General features: G+C 30.2%; 1 protein-coding gene across 1 annotated transcript; it reads right to left on the bottom strand.

Annotated features, from left to right (window-relative positions):
- Nucleotides 1-352: 352 nt before the first annotated feature.
- On the bottom strand, nt 353-13554 carry LOC113386518 (puromycin-sensitive aminopeptidase-like protein). Its single transcript, XM_026624298.1, has 15 exons — nt 13426-13554; nt 12445-12674; nt 12101-12243; nt 11434-11594; nt 10782-10966; nt 10390-10509; nt 10209-10327; nt 8781-8939; nt 8200-8292; nt 7188-7375; nt 7074-7127; nt 6490-6600; nt 6030-6196; nt 4152-4428; nt 353-487 (listed from the first exon to the last, which is right to left on the bottom strand). Exons 1-15 carry the CDS (start codon nt 13552-13554, stop codon nt 353-355), a joined length of 2271 nt encoding a protein of 756 aa, XP_026480083.1.

Raw genomic sequence — 13554 nt, 5'->3', positions numbered from 1 at the left:
AGTCCTTTTTTACCTTTCATGTACTTATTTAATTTGCTTGCCAGTAGAGTTCTTTTCTTATTCAGTTTGTTCGTCAGTAAAGTCCTTTTTATAACAGTTTATCGAATTTAACATTTTATGGCAAATCCAATAAAATTTTGTTCAGTGCTGTTGATATCAGCTTTTAGTGCACATGAAATTTATTCACAACTACTACTCGTTAAAAATTTATTTATCTTATACAAAAATTGCAATAAACACATTAAGAATTATGAATAAAAACTTGTTTTAACACTACTATTTTATAAACAATAAAATTTTAAAAATATTGTACAAAACTATTGACAGTCATTTGTATATAAATATATGAAAATTATTTGCACACACATTTTCCTGTTCCATTTTTACCATTTTGACCATTTTGACTTGCTGAAGACTTAGAATTCTCAGCCAAAAATTTCTTGAGCTCTGATCCATCTCTTGAGACCCATTTTGCATTTTCTCTCACCTTGAAAAAAAAAGAAAAATTACTTAAAAAAAGAGTGCGCGTAAGGTTCACACGCGATTGAAGTAAAACTTATTTGCTACTGTACAAGATGGCATTTAAGTAGAAATAAATACGTCATATAACAATTTTGAATAATGTTTATTAGTAATATGGTAACACTCGTGATGCACACATTTATTAGTGCCAATCATTATACACATTTATATAATGATAAATTATAAATTATATATTTATAATAGCATTAAAAATATGTATAATGTTTAAAAACAATAATGTAATTAAAGTCATACTTCAAATATGACATGATCGGTTTGTCATTGTAATTAGCATTTAGGACTTGAACCTTCATTAGAGATATGAAGTAATTGCTGATTAACAAATTCTAAAATATTCGTTCACACAGTGGATTATGTTAAACAACGCCTAAATAAATATGGTTTTCGCAATTTCACTCATCATGCAATAATAGTATTTGAAGAACTTCATGTAATTAAAATTAACATACATTCATTGACTGCTTGTATTTTTTTACTTTTTCGCTGGCGTTATAATCTCATTCTTTGAACAGCTGTAATATCTGTTTAGCTCAAAAAAATGTTTTCCATTTCAATAACTTCAAAGATTTATAAAAACCACGAATAATATAGAAATAATTTCTAATCAATAAACTTACGTTTAGTACACGTCACAAGTTTAATTTGTTTTATTATTTTCAAGGAACAGGGTAAAATATTCTTGTGATTCAGGCATTTTTCATTAAATTAAGATTTGTACTAGGATGTAACTTTAAAATGTTTATTTATCTATGCCGATTTATTTGTTGATATCGGTACGCATACAACGTTGATGCCGGTACGCATACAACGACAGACTTCTATTCAAATACGCGACGACTAATCACAATCGACCCGTATAGAAATGATATCATCGAGAGCGAATGACGAATCATTGGCACTCGACTATTATCTTATCTTATCTGCCGTAACGCACTTCCGTTGCATTTGTACGGATTTACACCCTAGTCGCGCCTAAAGAAGTTTTAAAATAGAAATTGAAGTTGCTTTGGTTAATTTATGTTAATTTTTACCTCTTCAAGGGATTGGGCGACTGCATGTTCAGTTCCAGGCAGAGGATTGTCTTTGAAAAATTTCTCGATTTCATCTGCCATTTCGTCGGTTGCAAAATTTTGTATGATTGATTCTAAAATGCGACCACCTAGTCTTAGTCCTGAAAAGCGTTTTTTTGAATTCTTCGGCGTTGTCTTTGTAAAACTTCCAGGCCAGATCTCTACCAAGCTGGAAAAAAATAGAAAGTCCCAAAATTATTAGGATAGCTAGTGGTGTATGGCATCGTGCCTTAAGGCAAATTGCTGGTACTTCCCGTACCGTAATGAAATATTCGAGAAATTTTAAACGTTTTAAAATATATTATTACAATTACTATAACTTTCATTATTTTTGCTATCTTGTTATATCTGAGCAAATCAAATGTAAATCATAAATCATGAATCAATTTATCCCAAGAACATTAACAATCGTCATTTCATTTCGAGTTCAATTTCAAAAAACTAGTTGCCTAATTTACACAAAATTGAAAAAGTGCTCCCGCATTGTCACAGTCTCAACGGATTTGCAAATAATTCTGTGCGACATTTTCACTTATACCGTGCTTAGCTTGGCGGCATTTTCACATTTTTCAATAGTTTTCACAAAATTGGAAAAGTGCTTCTACATAAACAGTCTAAACGCACTTGCGATAACATTTGTACCAGAGTGGCGCTTAGACTGTACTTAGCCTGGGTAATTTTTTGAATTTCTAAACCAAAATTACAAAAATATTTTATGGAAAATAAAAAAAGATGTAATAATTTTTCATCCTCAAAAGTAATTGTTTTGTCAATACAAACAGAAAGTTTTTTAGATCATTCAAATCGGACGCTTAGTTCACTCAAAAACTGCCTTTTTTTGCACATTTAGCTCTGTATCTTTGAAACGGCGGGACCTGCCTTTGCCAAAAACTAATCACCTCTTCTCCCAATCAATACAAATTGAATGTTTACTAAACCATTCACATCGGTTGATCCGTGCGCCTAAAAATGTGGACGAAAAAATGCGGACATACAAAACACACACACACACACACATCCTTTTTTTCTGAGGTATGCAAAAATGTTCAGAAACCTTCAAAACGTCGAGAAATGCAAAAATTTTCATTTTCAGTTTTTGGCCCATTACTATACCCTACGGGAAGTTAAAAATTACCCAGGCTAAGTACAGTCTAAGCGCCACTCTGGTACAAATAATCACCCAAGTGCGTTTAGACTGTTTATGAACTGGAGCACTTTTCCAATTTTGTGAAAACTATTGAAAAATGTGAAAATGCCGCCAATCTAAGCACAGTATAAGTGAAAATGTCGCACAGAATAATTTGCAATAATTTAGACTGTGACTATACGGGAGCACTTTTTCAATTTTGTGTAAATTAGGCAACTAAACTATTTTTTGAAATTGAATTCGAAATGCAATGACGATTGTTAATTAAGATTAAGATAAATTGATTGATTTATGATTTACATTTGAATTCAACTTCTTAGGTTGGCGATGTATAAATTAGTAAAATAGAATTTTATTTTTGAAGTAAAACTTCTTAAGTCGCGATGTGATATAGAGTATGTTTTGATTAAACGTAAAAGAGACAACAGTAGTGAGAAAATGAGAGAGAGAGATATAAAATACTAGTGCGAAAAAGAGCAACATATACCTGACAGTGTAGAGTGACAGAGTAAGATATATGAGTACGATGTGACCACCAAATTTAAGCAACTACCTTTTTAAATGTAAATTTTTGATAAAAGGACAAGAGATACCAATTTTTGTTGTTAATAAAAATTGTAGATAATTTAATTGGCTATAAATTTGCTGAATATTGCAAAATGGTGGGACATTTCGTTTTGAAGTTATAAGTAAATAAATAAAAATCGAGCTGGTCCTAAAGTATGAAGCAAGATATACTGATGCAACCTCCAAAATTTAACAACAACCTGTTTCATTGCAAATTTTGGGTAAAAGGATATGAGATACAATATTTTGTTATTAACAAAAGTTGTAGACAATTTAATTGGCTATAAATTTGCTGAATAATGCAAAACAATCGGACAATTTGTTTAAAAGTTATAAACAAATAAATAAAAATCTAACCGGTCCAAAAGTACAAAACGAGATTTATGTAGCCTCCTCAATTTAACAACAATCATTTTAGTTCTTATAAATGCCGCCAAGCTAAGCACAGTATAAGTGGAAATGTCGCACAGAATTATTTGCAAATGCGTTTAGACTGTGACTATACGGGAGCACTTTTGCAATTTTGTGCAAATTAGGCAACTATTTTTTTTTTAAATTGAATTTGAAATGAAGTGACGATTGTTAATGTTCTAGAGATAAATTGATTTTTTTATGATTTACATTTGATTTGCTCAGATATAACAAGATAGCAAAAATAATGAAAGTTACAGTAGTTGTAATAATATATTTGAAAACGTTTAAAATTTCTCGAATATTTCATTACGGTACGGGAAGTTCCGGCAATTTGCCTTAAGGCACGATGCCATACACCACTAGTAGGATTTGTTTTAGCAATTTTGCTAAAATAATTTACCCCTACTTACTGGGTTCATAGCAACCCCACAGATGATGAAAACAAAATCTTGCGAAGGAACATCTTTGCCCCAACCAAAGTCCAGAATTTTCTGCAACAATTCCTGAGTCTGCACCTGGCTCAGTCTTTCCAGTATAATAATCTTAAAAGCAGCATTAGTTTCAGTTTTGTACTTCTCCAGCATTTTGTCCAAAATTTGAGGATCTGTTGTACTAAGGATGGCCCTTATTGCAGAAGGTTTTAGGTCGGCGTGCAGCTTGCGTTTTTCTGACTCGTCATCATCATATCTAGATAAAAGATAGATAGGATTGTTTTTAACAAAGTTGAACCAAATGCTTTTCACAAAATTTGGCTACTAAAAACCACTATCATTACATTAAAAAACGAACTATTTCTAGTTAAAAGGTTTCCCATTTTCTAAGTGAAACTTTCTTAGGCGCGACTAGGGTAGTGCCAATGATTCGTCATTCGCTCTCGATGATATCATTTCTATACGGGTCGATTGTGATTAGTCGTCGCGTATTTGAATAGAAGTCTGTCGTTGTATGCGTACCGGCATCAACGTTGTATGCGTACCGATATCAACAAGGAAATCGGCATAGATAAATGAACATTTTAAAGTTACATCGTAGTACAAATCTTGATTTCATGAAAAATGCCTTCTGAATCAGAAGAATATTTTACCCTGTTCCTTGAAAATAATAAAACAAATTAAACATTTGTACCGTATACTAAACGTAAGTTTATTGATTAGAAATTATTTCTATATTATTTGTAAATAAAAAGGGACTCTACTGACGACCAAACTAAAAATGAAAAAGCAGGAGGACTCTATTGACGAGCAAAATAAAAATAAAATTCACAGAGACACTACTGATGATAATAAGTATTTAAATTAAAATAAAAGGTAAAAGGGACTCTACTGACGAGCATACTGAAAGGGACTTTACTGACGAGCATACTAAAAATAAAATTAAAAAGGGACTCTACTGACGAGCAAAACTAAAAATAAAAGAAAAATAAACTCTACTGATATTTAAATTAAAAATGGAAGAAAATGGGACTCCACTGACGAGCAAACTAAAAATAAAATTAAAAAGAGACTCTACTGACGAGCATACTAAAAATAAAATTAAAAAGGGACTCTACTGACGAGCAAAACTCAAAATAAAAGAAAAATAAACTCTACTGATAATTAAATTAAAAATTAAGAAAAATGGACTATACTGACGAGCAAAACTAAAGATAAAATAAAAAATGGACATGTAGTTTCTATAAGTCTTTGAAGTTACTAAAATGGAAAATATTTTTTAGGCAAAACAGATATTACAGCTGTTCAAAGAATGAGATCATATCGCCAGCGAAAAGGTAAAAAAATACAAGCAGTCAATGAATGTATGTTAATTTTAATTACATGAAGTTCTTCAAACACAATTATTACATGATGAGTGAAGTTGCGAAAACAATATTTATTCAAGCGTTGTTTAACATAATCCACTGTGTGAACGAATATTACAGAATTTATTAATCAGCAATTACATTATTTCTCCAATAAAGATTCAAGTCCCAAATGCTAATTGCAATGACAAACCGATCATATCGTATTTGGAGTATGACATTAATTATATAAGTATTTTTAAATATTATACATATTTTTAATGCTATCATAAATATATAATTTATAATTTATCGTTATATAAATGTGTATAATGGTCGGCACTAATAAATGTGTGTTACCATATTACTAATAAACATTATTCAAAATTGTTATATGATGTATTTGTTTTTAACTTAAATGCCATCTTGTACAGTAGCAAATAAGTTTTTCTTCAATCGTGTGTGAACCTTACGCGCACTCTTTTTTTGTAATGATTGAGATGATTATTACCTTAATTTGGCCTCCTTAATAGTATCCTCATCACCATAACCAACTAAATCCTCAATGATCATTTGACGAAGTAAACCGTCCAAATGTTTATCACAAGGTGATGGATCCCACGTGACATTTTTCTTGATTTCTGAATACAAATCGAGAGCAAATAACCTAAATTCATCCTGGATAAAAATTATAAATAGTTAGTTAAATTAAATTTGCAGAACAAATGTGCTTTACCCTGTTTTAGTGTTTTCCGCACTCAACAGAGGGTCTACTGTGCTTGAATTTATCTCTCTTAAAGAACGGATTTGTTTACTAGAATAGACGTGCTTAGAACTTTTAATATATTTTTCTAAATTAATATTATTTGGAATTAAAACTAGGGGTAAATTTAAGTGCTACAGTTAGTGGCGCCTCTATGGACTGCGAAAATAATTAAAATTTTAGATTTATTGTTACTTTTATAACTTACCCAGCATTCAGCAAATGCGGCCAATTTTTTTAGCTCGTTCAAGGCGTATTCAATATTTGACCATACTGTAGGATGCTTTTCAGTTTTGTATGCTTTTAGCAGTTCCAAAATCTGTAATAAATTTTATTATTTTATTAAGCACATATTGATAATTTTCACAGAGAAAGCCAGTATCAGTCCTTTTGTTAATACTAGGTTTTTCAAGTAAAATAAAAACTGACTCCGCAAAGCGTCTTTGTGAGAATTTTTTTTCGAGTGAGATTATTTTTTGGTGAATTTTTAAAATAAACAGTTGAACATTTTACCTATATATCAGATTTTTAATTTTTATTGATCTAACTTGTCTAAAGGTAAAATGCCACTTACAACTTGTTAGTAAATTTAAATTTCTTACCATACTTATCGGTTGCCGTCCCGATTTACATACAGCAAAAACATCATCCAAAACTCCGGCCCTGTCGGGTTCAGGAAGGCTTTTATCTTTTATGGCCCCTTCAAGTTGCTGGATCATTTCAGGGGTGTAAAAGACCCTGTAATAATCTATTTGTCCCGGATTCAATTTGAAACCATTCGGAGGGACTTACCCCGGTTAAAGTGATACGAAGACAACCCTTTTCCATAATTGGAATGTTACGATCCTAAGGGGAAAAATGATACAAAACGTTTTTAACAATTTTATTTTTACTGTAGTTTTTTACTTGGCTTCTATAATTTTCGGATATAATCCTGATCGGTATTAGCCACTGAGGTTTAGCAGGATCTTCACTTCCATTTGCTGTAAATTTTTCCTGCTTCAAAATAACTATCCTGGTGTTACCATCCTGCTCCATGGAAACTTTCAGGATTGGATAGCCTTTTTGTTTGGTCCACGTGTTCATAACATCACCTGAAGAAATTGATAAAATAATAAAAAAACCACTACCATTACTTCATTTTTAATTGTTTCCACTCTCCATAGGTGGCGCCACTAACCTTAGCACGTAAATATACCGCTAGTTTTAATCCTAGATAAAACTTAATAAATATATAGTATAGAAAATATAAACTTGATTAATTTGAATAAATGTAACAAAAAATATATATATTCGGAGAATCAGATTTTCAAACATAATGATGAACTTAGGCACAGTGGCACCATCTATTGAGTGCGGAAAACACTAAAACAGAATAAAGCACATTTGTCCTGTTTTAATTATAATTTAAAAAAAAAATGGAGTCTAAATTGTAAAGCAATTGCTTGTAAAATGTCTTGCAATTGCAATTACTACTTGATATCATGGCGGAGTTAGTATAGAAAATGAGTAACCCAAACGCCAAAATTTGATTTTTTCAAGAAAAAACCGTATTTTTTTTACTTAAAATCATATTCTGTACCTAGCCAGCTTGTTATCAAGTAGTAATAAAAACTTTTTTCACAGAAAAACATATTTAAAATATAATTTCATGTAATGAAAATCACGATTTTTTCTTCATTAAGACGTTTCAGAGATATATTTATTATTTTGCAATTATGGACTTTATAACAACTCTGGCAAACTTGATATCAAGTTCTAAATATAAAAGTCCAAAATTACAGTTTTTTGAGAAAAAATATTAAGTTTTTAGCAGTCGATGTTAACTAAAATTTCTGACGTTTCTGGTAAAGTTCTGGCTGATATTAAATTAAAATTGTTTTTTATACTATTTTTATTTAAATTTGAATATGTTTACCAACTGGTTTTCCACTTGCATCTTCAAAAGCTTTCCACAAATCTTCAGTTTGAGTATTTTTGTATTTGTGTTTGTTCAAATATGCTTTTATACCTAGAAAATAGATATAGATTGCAAATTCGGAACATTTTTGTTTTTTAATTGTTTTATAATTGAAGATGCTACTTCGATTATGCTCCGAATAATCGATTGGATAAGCTCCGATTATCCAAATATATTTTTTGATATTAATAAATAGTAATAAATGAAAGATGACACACTTATATGATAAAATGAGTTGTAGTCATCTAAAAATAAAAAAATGAAGTTTTTTGAATTACGAAAGTTCCTAGAGATTTGGGTATAACCCAGAAAAAAATTAATGATTGTATTTAGTGATTTTAAATGATGCAATTTTAAATTTTTGCAAATCGGAGCATTTTCATAATTTTCACTACCAAGAACAAGCATAAGACATGACAACGCTATTATATGAGCTCTGTAACTACAGAATTGCCCCATAATAGTTATTAGTTCGATTTTGGAAGAAATGTATTCAGTTATTTGCTAATTTTGTTTTGAAAAATACTTGTAGTTAATACCTAATTGAAAGTCTTCTTCGCCCAAAAAATTATGAAGCATTTTGATCAAAGTTGCTCCTTTGTCGTAAGAAATATCATCGAAAGTTTCTGCAATTTCACTCGGATGTCCTATTTCTATTTCGATGGGATGCGAATTTTCTTTGGCATCTAACAATAAAGCTAGAAAAAATAATAAAAAATAAAATAAACATTTTAAAATATTTGTTAGGTATTGTTATGATAGCAAAATGATGACTCTAAAAGAAAAAATATAATTCTAGAAAAATAAAAGAATCTGATTTATTTAGATGGACTCCACATTTATTCTTGAATTTTTTTATTAGTTGAGAATTTTTCTAAATTATTGCTAGATGCTTCAATAATCTCAAAAATTAAACTAGCTGTAAGTGGAATTCTGTCTTAAGGCAATTAGGGCATCGTGCCTTAAGGCAAATTGCTGGAACTTCCCGTACCAAAAATTATTATTTTTTTTAAAAATGATTGAAATTGAGATTGAAAAAAATTTACTTCGAAAAAATAAGATTTTTGAGAAACTATAAATTGGACAAAAAATTACTTTTTTTTGAAAAAAAATTTTTAAAAAAAAAATTTTTTTTTTAAAAATTTTTTTTTTTAATTTTAATTTTTTTTTAAGAAAAATGTTTTCTTTATTTTGACATATTTTGGAAGATCTGAACTTGTTTTTCAGAGCAATCGTACTGCATAGAGACGAAATATAAAGCGCGTAAGCGCGGCGTTGCTGTCTAACGGGTAAACATTGATACGGAACCCATAGGAAAATAAACAAAATTTATACTTATTGTTAAAATCTCTATAAAATATCTGAAAATTTGATGTGCATATGTCTAATGATCATTTTTGACCGCCAAATGGCATTTTTTTTTACTTTTTTCGTTATATCTCCGAAACCGCTAGACCTGCCTTTATGAAAATTTGATCAATTCTTTATCTTGTTAAAACAAGTAAAATGTTCTTTGAATTATTAAAATCGGACGCTCCGTTCTCTTAAAAACTGAGTTACCGTTTTCGGCACTTTTTGCCCCGTATCTTCGGAACGGCTAGACCTGCCTTTGCCAAAAACTAATTAGCACGTCTCCTTATCAATACGAATCGAATGTTTTTTGAATTATTCAAATCGGTTGATCCGTGTTCCCGAAATCGTCGACGAAAATTTGTATCCGCACATACATACACACACGCACACACACACACACACACACACACACACACACACACACACACATACATCCATTTTTTCTAAGGTATGCCAAAATATTCAGAAACCTCTGAAACGTAAAGATATATAAAAATTTTCATTTTCGATTTTTTTGCGATTACTATAACTTACCCTACGGGAAGTTAAAAAATACATCCACAAAACTTAAAAAATAAATTTATCATCACAAATTAATATTTATTTAGTTTTACCACTTCGAAAACTGCCACTAATAAACTGCGTCCAAATTTCACTGTCAGGCATCATTTGTTGGACGCAAAGATTTTCCATGAATTGAGCATAGCCTTCGTTTAGCCACAAATGGGTCCACCTTAATAAAAAAAAAATATTAATAATAATTAAAAATATATAAATATTTTTAAATCCTATTACCATTCCATGGTGACCAAATTTCCAAACCACTGATGAGCAATTTCGTGTCCAACATACACAATCAGCATTTGTTTGTCGTATGAAGTCGATTCGTTTAAATCCAGCAAAATGTATTTTTCTCTAAAAATGATAAATTGACACGTTGGATGCCGTGTCAGTCATATGTGCCTGACGTTAAAAAAATTTTACATAAGCCATGCCAAATGAAAGAATTATGTATCAAGTTTCTTTGGTACATTTTTAACTAAATTTTCTAATATAGTAATTTCCCATCCCATGTAATTTTTTTATCGTGGCGTTTAACGTGTTAAATAAATTATGTTAACTGAATTAACTAGAGAAGTATATTACTAATATTTACTATTATATTACTATTTTTTATATTTTTTTACCGGAATGTTACCAGTCCCCAATTCTCCATGGCTCCAGAAGAAAAATTGGTGACCCCGACCAAATCTAGTTTTTTGAGCGGATATTCGATGCCAAAGTAACAAGTAAAGAATGATAAACTTTTTGTTGCAATTTCTAAACAATATTGGCCCAAATCTTTTTTTCCGACTGGTGTAAAAACTCTCACCTAAAAAATATTACATTTTTTGACAAAATATTAAGGACAAATTCTGGAGGTGGAAATATTTGACCAAAGAAAGGACAATTAGGATGAAAAATATTAGGCATTATAATTTTTTTTTGATAGAACAAAATTAAAAAGCCAAAAGCTTGATCTTTTATTTTACTCCAAGAACTATAATTTGTCATGAATTTTGAAAATGTCTATCTAGTTGCTGTGCGATCAGGCGTATTTTACATATAAACAAGCAAGAAAGAATGGTAAGATAATAGAAACTTTGATGAAGTAGTTATCATAACATTCTTCTTTGCTTGTTTATACGTAAAATACGCTTGATCGAACAGCAAATAGATAAACATGATTTTTACTCCAGGAGTCAGAGGCTTGATCTTTTATTTTTCTTATCATGCAAAGTTGGTCGCGCTAGTATATATATATATATATATATATATATAATTCATATTTTTAGTAACCTGGACTCCTTCGTAGCTTTTCCCTTCAACGAAATCGTATTCTCCAATAACGACTGCCAAAAGGTAAGTCGACATTATTGGGGACGTTTCAAAAGTCACATGCAAATTTCCTTTGCAAGTATGCTGTTTTCTTACAGGCATATTTGACAGAGCTGTCATTGCTATAATGCAAAAATTAATCTAAAATATACTTGTTAAAGAATAAAAAAAAACTCTTTAAAATTATGAGCTTGTAAGTGCAACCTAGGGTTTTGGTGCAACTGTGTCAACTTTTGAGTTATTGTGGTGAATTTTTATTAATTTTGTTTATTTAAATTTGAAGTAGGTATCAGTAAATAATATTTCTAGGATCAGAGTCTAAAATAAAGACACAATTGCCCCAAGTTTTCAAGAATTAAGACTTTTTGTTACACTATGAATTTGAAATTTTGAAGATCGTTCGAGTTTGAGAAGCACTCATGTAAAAAAAATGTACTAAAGTACCCTGGCAAGTTTCATCAAAAGTTTGTGCATATAGTGAGGATTGTAAAAAGGTAAAATACTTGATAGTTGCGTAATACAAAATTCGAGTAAAAATATAAAAGCTTTCTGAAGTTCAAAGTTTCTTTTACGTTAAAATTCTAGAATGATTTGTCTTGATTTTTTTTTGTATAATTTTGAGTTGTACCTTCAGGAACTGTAAGTTTAACATCAAAAGTAGCTTTTAGGGCAGGTTCATCCCAACAGGGAAAACATTGCCTGGCAAAAGTCGGTTCAAATTGGGTTACTGCCGCAAATTTCTCTGAACCTTCACTGGCAGTATAGGCAGATCTAGGAAAAAAGAAACATTTAATGTAAATTCTATTAAAACTCCAATATCTCTTTTAATATCTTTCTACTACCAAACTTAATCTTCATTACACTTTTTAACAAAAAACTAAATTTCTAACTTATTCATAGTCTACCCCGCAAATAAACCGTGCTGCCATCTATCTCCCTTATTCGCACCAATTCGAATTTTATATAATTTACCTATAAAATCCCTGCATCCGATCATTCAATATTCCATTAAATTCCAAAATCAGAGTAGCACACATGCAAGGCAATTTTTTTGAAAATTTTAAAGAAACGACTTCGTTTTCTTTGTCGTAGTCAAAGTTGCAACATTCGTACTCTTCTTCTTCTTTGTCGGTGCAAACTTTTGCACAAGTTATTTCCAATTCTGAACTGTTCAGTTTTATGATGTCTGTGCATTCTTTTATCTAAAATAAATATCAGATTAATAGGAATCAGTGACCAGAAGATCCTTTCGAACACTAGAAGTGATATAAGTTTTTACTTGAACCAAAATATATAAAATATATAACTTATGTATAAAATTTAAAATTAGTCAATAATAACAACACAAACCGAAACTTTCTGGTAGTACAATTCCATATGTCGCACTTGCACACTTCTGTTTATTGCATGACATTATTTATGATCACATAATGCGGCGGGTGAGGTGTAGGGACTATCCCCCATCGAAACAAAGAAATATTGTGATATCGTTTAAGATCATATTGAAAAACTTTACTATTTTCATAATTTGCAATACATGAATTTAGGACATTTGTTTAAATAACTTTTAATTTTTTCTCGAACATTATAATTATTTTGCATTAGAAAAAAGTAGATAAAATTTACAAAAATGTAGTAAAAACTATTGTATATACTTGCATATAAATTTTTTGAATAAATCGTAGTTGAAATGAGGCCCAATTTTATAATTTGCAATACATGGATTTAGAACATTTGTTTGCATTTGTTCAAATAACTTTTAATTTTTTTCTCGGACATTATATTTTTTTGCATTAGGAAAAAGTAGATAAAATTTACAAAAATGTAGTAAAAACTATTGTATATACTTGCATATAAAATTATTGAATAAGTCGTAGTTGAAATGAGGCCTTAGCTCTCTCTATACTTACAACTATTTTTATATAAATTTAATTCTCTATTCATTAGACTTACTTCTATATTGATTGCACATCTTCCAACAAATTTGAATTCCTTCAAATTTGGATTCAAGTGTAGTATGTAATGATTTGGCACCACATTTGTTGGAAGTCTCTCGAAAACTGGTTTTTGCTCTTCAGCCAT

Source organism: Ctenocephalides felis, unplaced genomic scaffold (assembly GCF_003426905.1).
Source record: "Ctenocephalides felis isolate EL2017-DRISC unplaced genomic scaffold, ASM342690v1 CF-g0.4_SCAFFOLD_03571, whole genome shotgun sequence".
In the NCBI taxonomy this organism is placed as follows: domain Eukaryota; kingdom Metazoa; phylum Arthropoda; class Insecta; order Siphonaptera; family Pulicidae; genus Ctenocephalides; species Ctenocephalides felis.
The sequence above is the reverse complement of the archived record's forward strand: the minus strand, read 5'-3'. Positions and strand labels throughout refer to the sequence as shown.